Source organism: Oryzias melastigma, linkage group LG3, assembly GCF_002922805.2.
Source record: "Oryzias melastigma strain HK-1 linkage group LG3, ASM292280v2, whole genome shotgun sequence".
NCBI classification, from domain to species: domain Eukaryota; kingdom Metazoa; phylum Chordata; class Actinopteri; order Beloniformes; family Adrianichthyidae; genus Oryzias; species Oryzias melastigma.
In genome coordinates, this window is record NC_050514.1 from 17,821,340 (window position 1) to 17,841,630 (window position 20,291).

Here is a 20,291-nt window from a genome sequence, read left to right on the forward strand (position 1 = left end):
GGAAGGGAAAGGGGGGCGGGGTTGCTCCATGCCAACAGTCTATTGGCTATTTGCCCACCATTTTTATTGCACTAGAAACATTAGGTCAGGGTTGTGAGAGCCACTAAACTAGCGGGAGAGAGTGTAAACAAATTGATGATGGGAAGTGGGGGCAGGCTTACTCTTTAAGAGTAAGCCTTTTTAATGAATTACTGCTGCTCTGCTGGAACTATGTCTTAGAAAATAACAGGATTTTTATTTTTTTTAGCTTAAAACAGCATAATCATACTTAAAAGACCACTGGAAACGCTTTTAAAAAAGATCAAATGATGATTGAAATTGAATTTTTAGGATATAAGTTATGTTTGGAATTAGGTTTTGATGAGATCGGAAAGCATTTTGGTAAACATATATGGCTGTAGATGAAGTTGAGCCAAAAATATACATGTTAGTGTCAGTGTGTTGTGTATTTGCACCACCGATAAAACCCCTCTGCATGATCCGGTAGACCAGGATTAAATGATGGAACATAAAAATGGGCTACAGACAATTACTGGACATTTCGGGGAAGGATGATCCTTCCTGAGAGAGAAAACAGGCAATTAAAGGATGTAAATGGGAAGGAAACTTTTGCTAGATTGTTAGTGAGTTGTGCTTTGTGCTGCAGTTTGGCTTGAATAATGAATCCCCTTTTGCTGTGAACAAGAAAACAAAACTACTTGAGGGGGAAAAACAAACAAAAAAAAAACCTCCCAAACAAAGAGAACCTTATAAAGCTGTCCTATCAGGGATTGATACCAGGAACAATTGTATCTTACAAGCTAGATGATTTGGGAAAAGCTCTGCCAAATGGGAAAAGCCCTCACCTCCCAAATCACTAACTCAAACACAAACGGGGGGTGTAGGATAATATGGGGGATGTGCAGCGCATGGCTAATATTGCTAATTAGGCTCTGAGAAGCAAAGCATTTACGGAGACACAAGTGATTATTACAAAAAGTGACTGAAGAAAAACATTGTTCATCTTCCAGTACTTGTGTGTTTATAGGAAAAGGTTTTGAATGTTTTTTTTATTTAATATTATAATAATAAAAATATTCATACATTTTTTTTGAATGTAACTTAACAGGAAAAAGGTAGAAAAAAAAACAGGCAAGGCTGTCAAACAGGGGTTTGAACCACCAACACTTCCATCAGTCTAAAAAGAATTTTGGGGTTTACATATTTATTTTTATTTATTCCATTTTTGTACTTTTTTTTTTCCAGAATTTGTTTTTATTTCCCTTTGTGAAGTAAATATAAAATGTAATTTGGTGTGTTGATGACATTTGTTGAGCACTTCTATACCAGATGACCCAAAATGTGTATTTTTTAAAGCAATTCTTTTCAACTAACAGTTTCCTCACACATTCCTAACTAGAGTTCTTCTTAGACACAAGCCCAACTTCACCTGAAAATGATGAAAGTACTAAGATCCAAACCTTCGTCCTAACGAGGGGACAGACTGTACAGCACCCTATGGACGCCAACATCCTCTTCCTTTTACCTCTTTCACCTTCTATAAAGATTTTTACCTTCCCCTGCTACAGAACAAGGCAGGCTGTCTTGTAAATCCCACAAGTTCCCCCACTTTGCCAGCCATCAATGTCAAGCTTTGTTGTGCCGTGGCCTCACTCGCTTCCCAGACACAGTTCTGGGAGTTTGACGCGAGGTTTTCCGGTGTTTCACACAGGAGAGCAGACTTGTATTCTGTGCGAGGCTGGGAGATGGCAAGAGAAAACAGAGTGAAAGGATTTGTTAAAGATTTTTAAAACGTGTTATGTTGATCTTAATCACATTTTTTTTAAAAAAAAAAGGAACATTTAGAAACTAGGCTGTAGTGTGGCCTTTCCGTGACCCTGTTCGGCATTTTAATGTACTAGATGAGGACCTCTGTTTGTCATCCAACCTCCCAGTTTTTGCTAAAAGTCAATTATTTGATCATCTATAAAGCAATGTTCAAAGTATGACAAAAACGAACAAAACAACAAAGTATTTTAGTTGAGTTTGTCCTCAAAATACAGCTTTATTAGTTTTCCTCAAAGCCCAGCACTTTGAAAATGAAGGTTTGAAAATCAAACGTTATCTTCTCATCCATCTGAGCTGTTTTAATGAACTTCATCTACAATAGTTATGGGCTGCAACTAGATTTAACATGCTTAAATTAAACAAATTGTTTCACAATGTTTCCATGTATGTACCTCTTTGTCTTCCTCATCTGAGCTGATATCTGGCTCAAAACTGTATGGCGATATAGCTCCAATATTCCTGACCATTTTTATTTCTACTTTGTTACAATTAAAACTGTTGGTTTCATCAAATTAAAATTTGGAGTTGATGGTTTACTCAACTTAAAATTTTAAAAATTACAGAGCTTTTGTTGATTGATCTAATGTTTCACTTTTTACAGTGTCGGAACAATTTTAAAATAGATAAAAAAATAATTGGAGTGGGACTCTGACAGTTCTTTTCTCTGGTGTGTTTGCAAAAGTTTCAGGCATTAATGATGTATTTCTGTCAAATGAAATCTTATTGAAACCTCTTTTTTCTTCTTCTAGGTGCACGCTGAAGAAATTTCTGGCAATAATGGGTATGTGGAGCTCTTTTTCTGTGCCAAGAAGCTTGATGATAAGGTGAGGCCTGTGATTTAGTTAGTCGTTTAACAAAACTATACAAGTTGTGAGGTAGCGATAATGTGATGCTCCTCATGTTGTCGTGGTTACAGGCTGGTTTCATCACTTCCAGGGAAAAGCACCCGGGAGGTTTTATTGCCACCGATATGTATAAAAATAAGACATTTATGTCTTTAGAAACATATAAAAAAATAGAAAATCAATTCAGTACATAACATCTTAAAGGAAGTATGTACTTCCACTTCAAGGCAGGAAACAGCTGACCCCAGCTGCTCTTGCTCTTACATGTTCAAACTTCGCCCAGGGCGTAGTTCAATCAAAAAGACAGCAGGAGCTTACATCCACTTACAGTTCTGATGATCTGAGTCATACTGGGTTCTCGGCAGCAGGCTTTTAGAGTCCAGATTCAAGGGTTGACCTTGATTCTCAATGTTACACACAGCATGTGCATTTGCTTTGGAAATTACAGTTTGACATTTACAGCAATTTTGACTCTCTGGGTGTCTGTACTCTTGACAAAAAAACATAATTTAAAAAATAAATAAAAGTGCAAGTAAATAAATAAATTAATGATATAAAATAAAAAATTATTTTGCTTATGATTATTACTTTATCTTCGACATTTATTTTTCTACTTAATTTAAAGTCTTAGCTTCCCAATAGATAAATTACAAAACATCTAAACAGGGAAAAAAGTGTTAAAATCCTGTTAAAATACAAGTGTACAGGTTTTATACTAAAATATTTAAAAACTGACATCAACCTTGTTCCTTTCTGCTGCTCTATGAATGTCTTTGGCAGGAATGAACAGCTGGTGGAGAAAGCTTATGCTCTAATATAGTTTGGGTTATGCTTTACTTGTAAATTCGACTTTGTATTGGATTTAAGCTTCAAGTTCAGTTAAGTCTGATGCATTATATTTACTTCAGTCCCTGTCGTCTCTTTCTCCGTGTTCGGTGTTTGCTTGAACGTCTCACCCCTGTGATCTTTCTGCGATGACTCACCTCAGAGTTTGTCGTCCTTGATGGTGTTTCATGTCAGATTATCTTTGTAATTGAGTGTAAAACTTTCCACAAGCTGGTTTTTCAATCTCCGCTTCTTTGTTGCGCTTCTTTCCAGTTTCTGTCTCCTCATCCAATCTTGGGTAACTCTATTTTGCATCTGAACCTCTGACATCTTGGGACTGCTTTCTGATTGTGTGTGCTTTTGTTTCCCTGTTCGTTTGAATCCAAACCAAATTTCCTTTTTTTTTCAAGTCTTTCTTAATAAACCCTCGCATTTCAAATTTTACTGAATTTTTCCTTGTCCTTGATCCTACCTGTCCTGTAGAATTACCGAATAATCAACCAACCGTAAAGAAAATTAAATTAAAAAATGGATGTTGGGGGAAAAAAAATGTGTTTTATTTTCTTTTACTTGCAGAGGAGATAAGGAGATTAGCTTTTCACACTGTTTTGCTGTTTAATAAAAGAAGGAGAATGGAAAAATATTTGTGCAACATATTTTTATGGTTTAATAAATTAGTTTTACTGTGAAAATGAGACACAAACTTTCCATCTATACAGTAATAACTCACCCTATATGAACAATATAGTATTTTACTAAGGTTGGACAATATGAGGAAAACTTGCAATGTGCAATATTAGTGATCAATATTGCTATGATGATATGAGTTGTAATACAAGAACATAAAGCAAGCAAAAAACAACTATAATTTGTGGTGGAGCAGTTTTATTTAAATAAAGTCAACATAACTTAAAATATACTCCAAAAGACTGTCACCTACATAGAAGGCAGGCATTTTTCATGAAAGGGATCCATCTGATTGGTCAAATGAGGACTCTATTTGATTTATTAATATGTCATGACTGTATTAGCATGTGTGTAAACATTTATGGAGAACAGATGTTGTGGTTTCCGACATCTTTTGCGATACACGGCTAATATCGCGGTTACAATAAATTTGCGATTTATTGTGCGGGCCGATATTTTACTGAGATTTAGATATTATTTTGTGCCGTCTTCCTCAGTCATGTGAATAAATACATGTGAAATGCATTGTGGGAGCATCAAAGTCACCAGCAGCAAAATTGCTTTTTTTGTGTATCACAAAAGCTTAAATTTAGATGAAAAGTAAACCAAAATCTGTAAAAACAGACATTTGTTCATATAATGACACTCAGATAGAAGACGAAGAAGAGATCCACTTCCATGTAACAAGTAATGACAGAGCCGACCTGATGTTTCAGGCAGATTGCTTGTCGGTCGTGTCCCTAACCTGCAGTATACATTCACTGAGGATGCCTGCAGGTGAACAGAGGCTTTTAATGTGACAGATTGTGGTATCTGGTAATGATACCACAATTAACGTCATTGTTAGCCAAAGATTAAATCTTGACACGAGTGCCTCATTAGTCCATGGAGCTGATGCCACAGGCCAGCAGTTGCCATAGCAACAAAAAGAGGATGCTACAGCTCTAAAATTGTTTTTATTTCTTTATTTTTTTCCCACTGCTATCCCTCAGGAGACTTATCTGGCTAATGTGGCGGGAAATGCACCCTTAATTGTCTCATCTCATGTACACAAAGCCCCCTCACCCACCCAACTGCAACAGCCACAGACTTACACAACAGTAATTATTTGTTTTCCTCCCTGAAGAATCAATTGACCTAAATAGTTAGCGCCGCCTCTGCTCCCAGACGCCTCTACTGGAGCTGATGTAAGGAAGCCACAAATAACTGCATGGGATGCCAAATGTTTTGTATGTTTATGTTTAAACACTGAGTGTGTGTCCCCCCCCCCCCAAACACTCAGGATGTAAATGAATGAGAACATTTCCTAATTCATGCATCTGCATGGAAAGACACGCAGTGTGAAAGAAATCAGTTTTCTCGAGTAAACATGTGATATTGACGGCAGGAATCACTAGAGGTTTTTCAGGACTGCATAAAAACCTGTTTGGAAGGAAAATTCCATTAAAGACCCACTCAGAGGAAAATGATTTTTTGTGTGGTTTTCTTGTGGCATTTTTCTGATGATGGAGGACATATATAAAAAAAAAAATCAAGCTTAAATTGCATTTCTAAGTATTTCCTTTCAAATCGTTGTGAATAGGGAGCAGACAAATAAAAAGAAAGAGCATGTTGCTGAGACGTAATCGGTTGGCTACAAGCTGCATGCTGTACTCCATGCTGATGCATCCACTTGCAAGCAAATAGATCCATTAATGTCTTTGTTTTTCTAATCTGAGCTGGTATCTGGCTTAAAACTGTACGACTGAACAGCTCCAATGGTGCTCGCCATTTTTGTTGTCCCGGAAAAATTATCTTAAGGCTTTGAGGGGCTGTAAGCGTAACAGATTGATGACGGGAAGTGGAGGCAGACTTACTGTGAGCCAATGGTCCCACCTACAACTCAAAGGCAAATTTCTGATCAACTACGTCTCTGTAAAAATTATGAAAATTTTACATTTTTTTTTGTTTTATTTTGGAAAAAAAAATTAAAGACCACTGAACTCTAAGTCGATCAAAAGGTGATTGGAGCGGGACTTTAACAAAAACAAGCAATATCTTAAATAAGTCTTTGTCATTTTCAAATGCTGAAACTATAAAACATTTTTAAAAATAAATTTTTGTGAGATAAGTTGTCTGATTATGCAAATACAGTGGGGGTGGGAAGCTCCACACAAAGGAAGAAGTGTAAAAAATGTTTCATACTAAAGTTTTGTGAACCTTGCTATTCATTTTACAAAATGTTACTTTTATGTCTGTGACTTAAAAAAAGAAACTGTGTTATTGTTGTTTTAAGAAAACAATTGAACAATATCACTAAATGTAACCCTTAGCAAAGATTGCAACTAACAAGCTTTTTTAAGGAATGCAAATTTACAATAGACATTATTTGCTTATTTTTCACCCTTCGTTTCTGCAGGATCTCTTTAGCAAGTCAGACCCTTTTTTGGAAATCTTCAAAATCAATGATGATGGAACTGAGCAGCTCGTCCACAGAACGGAGGTAAAGTCTTTGGAGTTTCTTTTCAACAACTTCTTTAGCCTGAGGCCTCACTAACATTGTAGGGATTATCCAACAGGTGATTAAAAACAATCTGAATCCAGTGTGGGAGCCCTTCAAAGTCTCACTCATGTCTCTGTGCAGCTGTAATGAGGACCGGAAGCTCAAGGTATACGCCTCTTTTTACTTATATTTGGAGGGAATTATCAATATACCACTCAAGTAGGATTCATTAAGCAATTCAGCAGGAGTAAGCAGTGTTTTCTGTGTGCGGCACAGTGCCTAGTGTGGGATTATGACTCCAGGGGGAAGCACGATTTCATCGGCGAGTTCTACGCCACTTTCAGGGAAATGCAGAAAATTTCCAGTGGAAATAAGGTCAGTGAAAAGTTAAAAGTGAAGACTAGGCATCAATATTACTCCTTCATCCGTTTTCAATATGGCTTTTATTAAATTCTATTCCCTGTGCTCTTGTGGGTTTTGTCTGGTCCTCTGGTGTCCTCACACAGTCCAAGAACATGAATGTCAGGCTAAGTGGTGATTTGGAACTGGCTGTAGAAGTGTCTCTGTGGTGGTTTGTCTTGATAACGCCTCAGTGACCCTGTAACCCATTTCCCCACCTAATAAGGATTTCAGGATGATCTGCTGATAGAATCTGCATGGTCAATATGCTTTTTGCTGCTGTTTCTGATTTCTGACTCGCTCCACTGAAGGTGACATGGGACTGTGTGAACCCCAAATACAAGCAGAAGAAGAGGAATTATAAAAATTCAGGGGTTGTCATCCTCAACGACCTCAAGGTATGAACCCGCTCTGGATACACGTCAACTGCACTGAATGAAAAATGAGTTCTAGTCAAAGTCCCGATAGTCGTCACACACCAGGGTGTGTGAAATTTGTTCTCCACATGTGACTCATCCCTCTTTTATTGTCAACTGTGGTTTATGTAACAAAATTAAAAATAAAAACGTAGGAAGATCCTAAAAATATACTTTAAAATTAATGAAAAATTTGGAATTTGAGAACAAAAAAATTTCTAAAAAAAAAAAAAAGAAATGATGATAATGGAGACTTGGCCTTTGGTCCACCCATTCGTGGGACAGATGAGATTTTACCCAGGGAACCATGACACTATTGAAAATCATGTGAACACTTTTGCTTGGGTGAAAAGTTTTTGACATGATCCAACAGTGGATTTGAACTCCCGACCTCGCATTCTCATCCTGTAGTTTACTCTGTAAAACTAAACTCTAGGGCTTAAAAATAAAACTGCAGATTTACATAAGCAGGACCTCAAATGCCTCGTTTCCACCGAGTGGTCCAGACCAGACTGAACCGAACCAGTACAGTATATTAAGGGTTTCCATCCTAAAATGGACCAAACCAATTTGTACCAATTTTGCTACGTTGTTGGTTGTAAGTCCATAAAAAAATTAAACGGACCAGTTTGGGCAGAGCTACTATCATATGATAAAATCCATTGATTGGTGGAAAGGTCTTACGACAACAGCAAGCGTCCATCAGCGCATTTTCCGTCTCAAGATCCAAACCGAAAGTTTTGTCCTCTTCTACTTCGCCTCCTGCAATCTTCTTGCAAAGAATATTAAATTCTTTGCATTTATTTAGTAAAGATTAGGGACTGGAGACACACATGATCTGCAAAACCGCTCTAGTCGCACCGTTACGTTTGCACAGATACGCTATCAACCTTGGTAGACCAAAATTCAATGGAAACGCTCACTTAAATTGGCCAGGCCATTCTAAACTGGTGTTTTATAATTTATAAATGCTCATAAATGGTTATCCATTTACAAGAAATGATTCAACATGTTATCGTTCATATAAGTTATATCTAGATATATCTTGGTTACACTGACCACATGACTGTCTTAAACAAGATTTTGCTTGAGGAAAAATGTATATTTTTGTTTCTCCTGCAGCTCCACAGAGTGTACTCCTTCTTAGATTACATCATGGGAGGATGCCAGATTCATTTTACGGTAAACTGAACAATTGTGATACATTAAAAGAGCTTTTTCCTAATAATGTACTCCTGAATCGAGGCGCTCTGTTGAGTTTATTTGTCTTATCTCTTATTCGAATGTCAGTACAGTTATTTTTATTACATGTAGGAAGCTTCATGGAACATATAGAAACTTTCAACCTTTGGTCTGCACTGTAGTGCTATTTGCCATTGGATCACAGAAGCAATGAATAATAATTATGAGGAATGCTGCTACAGAGCATGTGAGCTCAAACTTTCAAGCTGGTGTGGGTGTAAAAGAATGCAAGCTTCTGCCTTCGATCATACGATTTACTTGACCATTAGACGTTTCAGCCTCCCTCATAACATGATAAGAACCTCTTTGCTGCAGACAAGGAGCAAAAGGAAAAATTGATTTTGCTGTATTGTCCACAGTTTCCTTTTTCATTTTCTTCCTGCCAGGTTGCCATCGACTTCACAGCCTCCAACGGAGACCCGAGGAACAGCTGCTCATTGCACTACATCAACCCCTACCAGCCTAACGAGTACCTGAAGGCTCTGATAGCCGTCGGTGAGATCTGTCAAGACTATGACAGGTGTGTCAATCTTCTGTTTCTCAGAAAAGGCTCTGAGGAGCCTGCAGGAACTGAGAGTGTCTCTTGATGCCGAGTACAGTTAGAGTGCTCCGCGCTTGCCATTTCGCTGGACTCTCTTTTCACCGAAATGAGCCACTCCATCCATACCACAGCAAAGGACTATAATGGGAAATGTGGAGTGCAAATACAGACTCCTGCAGCATATTGCATTTCAGCTCGCCAGGTTGTTATGAAGCTAATGGAAGTGGGATACAGACCACTTTTCCCCTCACATTTAGTTTTTCACAGAAATGTATTTAGCACCTGACATACTCTGTAATGTTTGAGTAGAAGGCATCACTCTCCACTAAAATGAGATGCGGCTCCGTAATAGGTGAAGATGCTGTCTCAGATGATGAAAGCGGACGATGTTTAGTGTCTGCTCGCATTATTGAAATCTGCTGCCGACATTATTCATTGCTAAGCTAATCTGGAAATACTGGAGGAGAAACAAATTATCCCACAAGTCATTCATTCATGCTTTATTTTAGAGAGAATAACGTGCTAAAAACTTTTTTCAAGAAAGGAGGAGTGAGCTGCAGTATTCACAAAACAAGTCAGTGTATGAACTACACAGTGCAAGTTGAGGTGTTCTCACGTGAAAGAGTGGTGCATTCTTCTACCTTTACCTATGTGTTACATAATATTTTTTCCAAGCATATAACTTGCGATATCCGTTGTAGCTTCAGGTTCAAAGGAATCTTTTTATTCTTTGGAAATTTTGAAATTTTTGTTCTGCAAAGTACAAAGCTGCACCTTATTGGCATGTCAGTTGTGGTGCAGTGTTTTGATTGGATGTCATAGTTACTGTGGTGACAAGTTCTTTTGATTCTTCAAAGGCTCATTACACTGAATTTGAGGCAAACTCGTGCAGAGATGGGGTCTCCACCAAGATGGCAGACACTTCAAAATAAAGTGGAGAGCATAATGGCTTTGGAAGAAACAGCAGGGGGTGGAATCTGATGTAAATACAGGGACGCTGCTGCATGTAGCAACACAGAAAAGTACTTTCATGGGAAAATTCGTGTCACTGTGAGTGAACGTGCTGGTAAAAGCATTGGATTTTGTGGAAAATATCATTTAATTACAGGAAAATTTGAGGCCGGTGCTCTTCAGAGAAAGATGCTCTCATCTGTTGAAACTAAGCCAGATGAGGATTAACACTCTGACTCTTTGATTTATGCAGATCCTTCTATTGAATGTCAGGGGAGCACTGTATAGCTAATTATAGCATTCAGGGCATTCTGTAGCTCCAAAGACACAAAAAAATTAGTGGCTCATCCTTACAGCTTAGGCGTTTTATTTTCTCACGGAGTCATGAAAGGAAAAAAGTGTAAAGCTAACAAAGTTATGACATTTATACTATCGTTTGTTTGCATTTGAGCAAAACTGAAGAGATGCTGTGTATGAAAAATGTCTACATCTAACTACATTTTATTACATAACCCTTGAAAATATATATATATTTTTAGATTTTTTTCAAAGTTACACACAGATCATCGTTAGATCTATTTTCAAAGAGCTCCCAGTTGTCTTTTAATTTTCATTATAATGCTTTTAGGAAAAACCTCAGTCAATTTTTCGGACATGGTTTCTGCAGAGCAGCAGGAGTTTATTGAAAAGTCGTGGACTGGGTTGTTGATGCGGAGTAATCCCATCCCCATCATCCAGTTTGCAGAATCTCTCACTCTAGCTTACACCTCCAACCTTATATTAATGGTGGGACAAGATGGCGAGCAATATTGAAGCCATCAGCTGCTCAGTTTTGAGTCAAACGAGGAAAAGAAAGACGTCAATGCGCCTATATGTCTACGAGTGCATTGGAATGAAGGGGAGACAGGAGCTTGTGGCCAACCGACAGTGGTATAAAGTACGAGTAAATGGAGACTGAATTTTTTGTTCCATTTTTTTATATTTTTTGCTCTGCCATTTTGAAACATTGAGGTATTAAATATAATTTCTATAAATATTAGGATATAAAACCTCATAAATATACATTTTATTGTTTTTCACATTTCTTGGCGTTCTTTGAGCCTACATTCAATATGAGTAAAATACTTGAAAACTTGTACTCAAGTATTATCAGAATTGGTGACTTATAACTTGGATATAATAAAGTAATATTTACAGTAACTTTAATATTTTTGTTTTTTCCTGTACTTTTACTCAAGCTTAGTTTTCAGGTACTCTTTACAACTGTTCCTACCGGTTATAGTCTCTATGTAAGAACTACAAGCTTTTTCAAACAGCATCTGCTCCTGATTCCCTCTTATGATTCATTTCAAACAATTATTAGGACTTAAAAAGCTAATTTCATTGGACTAGAATTGTATTTATAACTTTATATTAGTTATACAATTTGAATCAAGAAATACTAAGAAACGCAGCTTTAATCTTATTTTTTGTCTCTCATCATGACTAAAATATTTGTTAAAAACACCAAAACACAATTTTCATTGGAGTTGAGTCTCTGTAATTTTACAGTTATTTATTCTCTTGGAACATCTCTCTTTATATTATCCTGACACGTGAAACCTCATTGAAAGGATGTTTTCTTTCTTTTGCACACGACTGCATGGACTCGGCAGCACCGTGCACGGAAACGCGCCTCAGGGCAAACAGCGGCTGCTAGTGTAGGCAGTCTTTACCTCTGATCTGGGAATTTTCGTTGAGGTGTAAAGTGTGGGCAAGCAAACCTTTTAGCCTTTAGTAAATACAGGTGACGTGGGTTTTTTGGAGTCCTTGCAGAGGAGTGATTTACAAAGTTTGAGTGACGAGCTTTTGTCTGCGTGGGTGGAGACTCGTTCACTTCTCTAAAGATGGCTCTTACATCAGGCATATTTTGCTGTCGCTCCTCACATCCTCGCATGTGCTGACAAAGTGAGCAGGACCACAATGTACTTGACAGCAAAACTGGGGAAAAAAAACTACAATTTTATCTTTTCTGTGATTTAAGCCTGTTAGATCAAACATCAGCTAAATCCACTATGCTACTGGAAAGAAAATATTTGTATTGAAGTTTCAAGGCAGATTCAATCCCAGAGGCGTGACATAAAGTTGCCCACATTTGCCTTATTAATGATAGCAATAGTCGCATTTCACGTCAGGGAAAATTAGTTAAGCTTGACTAAATTCTATTTGTGAGGACTATTATACTTATCTCTGCTTACAAAACCAATAGCAGCTATTCATAATTCTTAAAATGCATTCACTCAGGTTCCCTCACTGTGTTTAAAAGGTCACACTGGTGGGAGTGAGGCCTCTATTAAATTGGTTATTTAGATGAATATGAAAAAAAAACTCAGGTGGAAACTCAAATAGATGCAGTGAAGAGGAAATCCTATATTTCTTTTTTATTTCCATTCAGGACACATTATACCATAAAAGCCAAGCCTTGCATGGAGGATCTATGAAAGATATGGAACGCTGGAGTCACTCTTGCATTTCCTTTCGAGAATATTGATTGTAATTGAATATTGTGGGCAAAATACCCTTCTGTGCTGTGTTATTCTACTGAGCCATGTTTGTAGGGAAACAAAAAAGAAATGTAGTAGCATTCATTCTAGATGCACTGTTTACTACAACAGAATTACTTTTTTTTCAACTTTATAAAAAAATGCAGCTTAATTTTTCACTGGATGACAAAACAACATGTTAGAGGTAAAGACATGGAGAAAAAATTCTGCTTTTGCCATGTTGGTTTATCTCTTATTTTATCTTCTTTTATCCAGATTTGTGCTGATTTATGGTTCACATAAAAATTTGTATTTTATAACACATATTTACCATTTAAAAAAACATACAAATGATTTTTTCTGCTTTTAACATGTTTTTGTAGCATTTTTCTCATGATGGATGACATATATAAAGAAAATTAAAAGATCACTTCTGAATATTTCTTTATTAAATTGGTGGTGAATCAGGGTGATGAAAAAAATGATCAAAAACTTTCTCCATTCAGATGCATCCACCTGTAAACAAATAGATCCGTGCACATCTTATTTTCTTTCTCTGATCTGGCATCTGGCTCAAAACTGTACAGCTGGACAGCTCCTATATTACTCATTGTCTTTGTTACGCTGATAATGACAGGAACAACTCACTACACAGATCAAGAAGTCCAGAAAAGAAAAGAATACAAACTCAAATTATCATACTAAACTATATTAATATTAAACAATGAGACATCATATCATGAGGATCTTAAAAAGGAAAAATGACTCTGAGATATTGAATACCAAAGCACAATAATAATAATAATAATAATAAATCAATTAGAGAAATAACCCATTCTGGACTTATAGGATTCAAAGATGTGACATCTGGTTACAGAGCAGAGCAGAGAGTGAGCTATGAAAAAGAAAGGATAGACTTGAAGATTGAAAGTGTAACTCAGGTCAGGATCTGAGACTTTTAGACTGTTAAAAAATGTATTTTAAATGACGGGAACAATGCTTTTGAATCTTTCACTTGATTGATTTGATGAGGAGTCATGCTTCCAAACTGTTCAGATTTTCTCTGTATAAAAAATAAATTCAAGTTGGGCTAAAAGTAGAACAAAAGAAAATGTGTTTAGACAGTATTTGGGAAATCCTCATAAAAGATTAGTTTGATCAAGCTTTGTGGACACAGAGAGAACACGTTTTGTTTAAATCGTGATGTTTTTACTTCTTTTTGCTTTATTAGTCATGCAGAGTAAAAACAAATCGTACTGAAAACATGAATTGGAAAACCAAATAATACAGTAAATCATACAAAATACTGTCAACAGGACAAGTCTATCCACTTCATTCTGTTCAGAGTCGCAGGCCAAAACCCACTCCTACGAAAGCACAGATCAATCTGGTGGATGTTTCTGGACTGTGGGATGATGCTGGAGTGCAGGAAAACATACAGCAAAAAAACATCAACAGAAGCATAAAAACTAAGATGGAGTACTCTGCACAACCTGCACGCCCTCCAGCAGACCAGACCTTAAAAATGATGCAACACATATGATCAAAACATCAACAACTCATGGAGAACACTCATAGATGTTGTGCATTTGTCAACATTTCTGCTGAAGCGCATGTTTAAAACATTTGGTCCATTTCAATACTTTTCTCAGACACCACGGTGCAAACAATGAAGGTCACACAGAGTGGAAGATAAAAACAAGGATTTATAAACACAAATGTTGTGTTCCTGCTTAAGGAAGAGCCCGAGCTTTGACGGGGAGCAGCCGCTGGAACCAAGCGGCAGAATCTGCTCGTCTAAATGGTGCGCTGAAACACGGGAAGATTAAAGAGTGTCTGAAGCTCTTTGAACAGGTGCAAATGCCATCTGAAAATGGAATCATGGGACAGATTTCAAACTGTTATTAAAGCTTTTAGCTTGTTATGAAATGCAAACAAGCTGATAGTGTGTGCCGTTGGAAATGAGAGCAGATGGATAAGCCATCAATGATTTTTTTTTGGTCATTTTCTCACTAAATCAAATATTCAACTGATTCATTTGCTTATTATTTCAGCGATAAGAGATTTTCCGCTTTGGGATTTGGTGCCAGAATTCCCCCAAATTATGAGGTGAGTATTAGGTTTATGTTTTACATTTTTCTTTACAGAATTTTGATGCAGTATCTATATTCAAGTACCATTTTCCCCCCTGTTTTAGGTTACACAACATCATTTCTCTGGCCTCTGACACAGTCTGTCATTCTGCCAAATTTCACATTTAAAACCAATTACTGGGTATTTTTATTCATAAGGTCTTGTCTTCAAATATCAGCTTGTCAGAGAAAATATCATCTCCTGCTTAAAATGAGGTTGATGTTCATGTTACACCTAAAATTCATAGTCTGGGAGCATTTTTCCAAAGCAAATTGGATATGAAGAACTCAAAGCACACAGGGATTTTTAAAAGCACCCCGAGGAGATTCCAGAGATGTGAGGAGTGGTTGTGTGAGCGTGCACACAGACACTTTAACGCCAGGCTTTGAGGATGTGTCAAACATCAGTGGCTTGTGTTTCTTTTTTTTTTTTTTAACTCTAATCGACTGTGAGTCAAATACTAATCACTGTTGTTAAAATTGTTTGCAGATTTCTGCACAGTTGGAAGTAAACAACTTATCATAGGAACCTTTGGTTCTTTTAGTATTTATACTTTTTCAGTGGCAAGGATGAATTTTAATGACATAATGAAGCTACTTTATTAGCTTGAAAGTTGTTTTTAGTGTTTCATATCCAGTGCAAGGGACTGCATGTATTTTATATCACTGTTTGTGCTCCTAAAACGCTTAAAACATTATGATCCTTAAAGCTACTATTATATGTAAACAGACTTCATGAAATATATGTAGTTTCCTTCCCATTCTACTAACAAATTTAACGTCATAACTGTTTATCCTATAATATCTTCCAAAAGGGGAATAATGAATTTAAAAATCAATGGATAAGTGAATGATGACCTTTATATTTGTTGATGTTAATGTCTTTTTTCACCTCATTTATTAATGAAAGAACATATTTTTGTGAACAATTACACTGAAAAAAATTATTTGTATAGCTAAATTGTAAAACCACTTTTATTTTTGGCTTTTAAGTAGAAGCTAAATTAAGGTAACTTTGGAAACAAAGTTGTTTGATGAATATTTGCATCAACAGGTGTCAATTAAACAGTGGAAACTGGTTGCATCCAATTATTTTGAGTATAATTTTCTTTACATTTAGTGTTGTAATTTACCTTACTTTTTTTATTGTTTTTTCCTTACTTTTTGTGTTGTAATTTTCTTCACCTTTTGTGTTGTCTCAGCACAAATCATTTCAGTTCAACTGACCCTTTTAGAGGAATACTTTGTTTTGCGTTGTCTCAATACAATTTTAACAAGCTGAGTCCATCAAAAGGTTTTGCATGAAATGACTAATTTCAATAATTTCATTTATGAAATGACAAATCTAACAAATGCCATTAAAAAAGGAAATATTTTTTGGTTTCATTCTCTTTTAATATTAACCCGTCTCAAACGGATGTGCTTTTTTCTGCTAGTAAACCATTTTAAATCTTTCTTGTTCCCTTTGATCTTGGTATCTCACCATCAGAACTTAATGTTGGACTGAAGCAGAAGTACACTTGATAAGGCTCTCGACAGCTACCGGCATCTGCCCAACCACTCCTGTTAGTAGATACTGTGACTTCAAAAATGAGCTTCTTTTTGTCCAGTTGAAATTGATACGGTGCAGAACAGAAAATAAGAATAATAAATAAAACACTTGAGATAAAATACTGCATTTGTGCCAAAACAAAAAAGAGGTGCCTGGTAAAATTCTTAAGCATGTACCTTCACACAAGCTCAATTAACCTAAATTTTGTAGCAATAGTTATCAATTATAAAGGATTATTTTAAGGAGATGTTTACACTCCAATATGTTTTATAACTGAACGGTAAATTAATTTCTATTTGTTGAGTTGACTGCAGGCAGGTATATAATATCCGAATTTCAACTGCTGTTATATCCATCTGCTCACTGCAGGCTGTTAACAGAATGATGTACTGAATACACTTATGCAAATCATTTGGTGACCATGGCAACGCAAATGCACCAGGTGCATTAATTTCCCTGATCAAATAGACAATCACAAACAGTTAACACAGTGCAGCGTTTTAGTTTTCTCTTAGCTTTTAAGCACACGGTGAGCTCCGTGTCGTTCGACTGACGCTGCAGCAGAAACAGGTCATACTCATCATGTTATCAGTGCTGTTGAAGCCATTCTAGTGAGGCAGAATCTAAACCATCTCTGAATTAGTTTTGAAAACATATTTGTGTTAGTGTGCTTTACAGTTATGTAGTCAGGTCAGAGGCGTGATGTCTTCTTTATTCTATACAAGTTAAGATCAAGAGCTTTCTGCTATCTTTGATTTCTCAGTACATGCTCCATTATTTAAGAAAGGTGAAGTTTGCCAGATTGTAAAAGTCATCTGTTACCAATCTGGATCCTGATTACTGCCTGTTTCTTGTTGAATAAAATCTGTGCAGCTCTGAGAGAAACTAAGTGCCATTGCTCATTGATGCTTTTTGTTCCTAATGTAACTGCTGTTCAAATCTGGGGTTGTTTATGGGTCAAAGTTTGTTTTTCTGCTCTGGATTTATTTGCATCCTCTATACCTGCCTTTACTCATGTTTTCTTGATGTAACTACTTGTTTTCTTGTTGTTGTAGTTACTAACAAACAGAGCTCTCAGAATACATTCCGACCCAGGAGTATTTTTGGGGAGAACTGCATCTGCCTTTTTTCTCACCTGCTTTTTGATTTCTGGCTGTTGCAGTGACTAACTTGTTTTTTTTCAAATATTATGAAATACATTTTGGATTTTGCTTACTTTGTAAAAACAAAAATAGAAGTGTTTTTACATTTTTCCATTTCCATTCACAGGTATCACATGATTTTGCCATCAATTTCAACCCAGAAGATGATGAATGTGAAGGTAAGAGGAGGATTCAATTTCAACTCAACTCATTTTAATTTCTAAACCCCAATATCACAAAATAGTTGTCTCAACGGGCTTCACACCTGTAATTGTACAAAAACATTAAATCGATCATGAAATATATAAACATTTGTTGTTTTTAAACTAAAGAGACTAAGCTAAATAAGGCATCCCTGCCCTTCGACTCTCCTTCTCATAAAGGAAAAACTCCTAAAAAAACAGATTCCAGGAAAAAAAAGCAGAAACCTCAGAGTTGTCCACATGAAGGAGGGATGCTCTCCCAGGACAAACAGTCGATGTACCAGGACTGTTAAAGAGGAATTATCCAGCTCTTCAACTACATGTTTGAATAGTGTAACAGATAGGGTTCATCAGACTGAGCTGGGACTGCAAGACGAGCCAGAGGCGAGGTCCACTATCAAGGACAGGAGCACAGACGAGCCACAATGGAATCTCTCCCTGAGGGAAGTGGGAACAAGGGACAACACATGAATCACACTGCACCAATCAGAAGCTTGGAGAACTAAATGAAGCATAAATGATAGAGAATAGAGGAGAAGTAAATGAGAATAGAAAACAGAACCCCAGTGCACCATACTTTTCCCAGCTTCTAACTTCTAGTAGTCTACTAATTGTAATTGTTTGGTTCTTTAAAGACCCAGCCCCCCAAACATTTTTTTGTTCTATAGGACATACTGTATGTTTTCTTTAGAGCTGCAGTTGTTCATTAGAAATTTGCCTTTGAGTTGCGGGCAGGACTGCCGGCGCAGTTCAAAGCCAACTACTTTTCACCTCTAAGTTTTTGAGAACTCGGAGCAGAGAGTCTGTGGCCCTCACAGCAAATTTACTACAACACAAAAAAACTCTTTTTAAAAACAGATTTTTTTTTCCTGCACCTGATTCACAAGAACTTGAATAAATAAATACTCTGAAATACAATTTTAAGCTTGATTTTTCTAGTATATGTCCTTTATTATGAGAAAATGCCACCAGAACATGTTGAAAAAACCAACAACATTCACTGGTAAGAGTTTTTAAGCTGTAATTTTCCAATTCGACTTATTTTCTTTCCAGAAAATAAATGTATCCACACAGGATATGTCCACAAATATATCTGTTTGGGTTGGCATATTCACATTTTAGGCAAATAAGTACAAAAGAGGATTTGGTAATGAATAATCAACTGATTATTTGGACAGATTGTTACATTTTTGACTAAATTTTTTTAACTAACTTTTCATGGACTGATGCATCAATAAATCCATGTCTGCATTTATAAAAATTATTAAATTGAGTCATTTTAAAGCTTTACATATTTTGTAAGGAATGTCCTCTTCTTAGAATAAAGTTTGATTTGAGTTTTTCCTTTCATTGTGTTTTCTCTGATCAGAGATCCAGGGAGTGGTTGAGGCTTACCAGAACTGCCTTCCAAAAATCCAGCTGTATGGTCCCACAAATGTTGCTCCCATCATTAACAGAATAGCCAAGCTGGCAGCAGGCGATGGCAACATTAAAGATGCTTCTGTGAGTCTTGCTTTATTCTAAAGTTGTGTGGATATTAAACTGGCTTTGTCGTTGTGCCTCCCACCGAGTCCCCTGAAGGAGCAGCCTGTGGTTCTTCTCTGTGCTTTGTAGGCTAATGATGCTGTGTGGTACCCACACAACTGATATACTTCTTTATTGCAATCTTTTTTTCCCACAGAAATTGCATTAAAAATAGATCCCAAAGAGCTTTTCTGTCTTTTTATTTTTTTTCTTTATCTAACCACTTGGCTTCTATCATCAAGAATTAACAGCTGATTTGTGGAGACTTGCTAATGCTAAGAGAGGTCACTATCAACTGAAAATCCCCCTGAAAGCTTTTTTTTCCTTCATTTTTTTGCAGTGTTACCACATCCTGCTCATCCTCACTGATGGTGTGGTGACAGACATGGCGGACACTCGTGAGGCCATTGTGCGAGCCTCTTACCAGCCTCTCTCCATTATCATCGTCGGTGTGGGGAATGCCGACTTCACAGACATGCAGATTTTGGACGGCGACGATGGAGTGCTCCGCTCACCAAAGGGCGAGCCGGTTCTCAGGGACATTGTTCAGTTTGTGCCCTTTCGAGACTTCAAAACGGTTTGTATTTTGTCATTTATCACTCATCACTTGTTGACTTTCAGTTGTCTATTCCACCCACAACATCTCCATCTGCTGCTGCATCTGTTTCTAGTCTAGTTTCATGGCAATATTTTGTTCTTTAGAACACGTCAGAGCTGCGAAGGTTTTGAAAAGTTGTTTATTGGTTGCAGTATTGAGTTGTTTCATGTTGCTGTCACTGTTTTGTTAAAAGTTAAAGTACTTTCTTTCCCTTTTTTTTTACATTTTTACCTCACGTTGCTCCACACTGTCTTCCTTTTCTTGAAATGAACAAAACTAATTCTTAATATTTCTGCTTTCGCTCAGATGAGTTTGCTTTGTTTCTGTAGCCTGAAGGCAGTCCATTTTCCTCCTGCATGCAGGGTACCTCTGACCGCATGTTGTGGATTCTCAGCGGCTCCTG

General features: G+C 36.9%; 1 protein-coding gene across 1 annotated transcript in view; it reads left to right on the forward strand.

The window, feature by feature from the left end:
- The window catches only part of cpne7 (copine VII), a 35,572-nt gene that overhangs the window by 8,064 nt on the left and 7,217 nt on the right, over positions 1 to 20,291 (forward strand). The window contains exons 5-15 of the mRNA XM_024295712.2: positions 2,577 to 2,651; positions 6,583 to 6,666; positions 6,743 to 6,832; positions 6,943 to 7,041; positions 7,377 to 7,463; positions 8,604 to 8,663; positions 9,110 to 9,243; positions 14,792 to 14,846; positions 17,691 to 17,742; positions 19,136 to 19,269; positions 19,631 to 19,867. Coding sequence (XP_024151480.1) covers positions 2,577 to 2,651; positions 6,583 to 6,666; positions 6,743 to 6,832; positions 6,943 to 7,041; positions 7,377 to 7,463; positions 8,604 to 8,663; positions 9,110 to 9,243; positions 14,792 to 14,846; positions 17,691 to 17,742; positions 19,136 to 19,269; positions 19,631 to 19,867 — 1,107 coding nt within the window. The remainder of the gene's footprint in view (positions 1 to 2,576; positions 2,652 to 6,582; positions 6,667 to 6,742; positions 6,833 to 6,942; positions 7,042 to 7,376; positions 7,464 to 8,603; positions 8,664 to 9,109; positions 9,244 to 14,791; positions 14,847 to 17,690; positions 17,743 to 19,135; positions 19,270 to 19,630; positions 19,868 to 20,291) is intronic.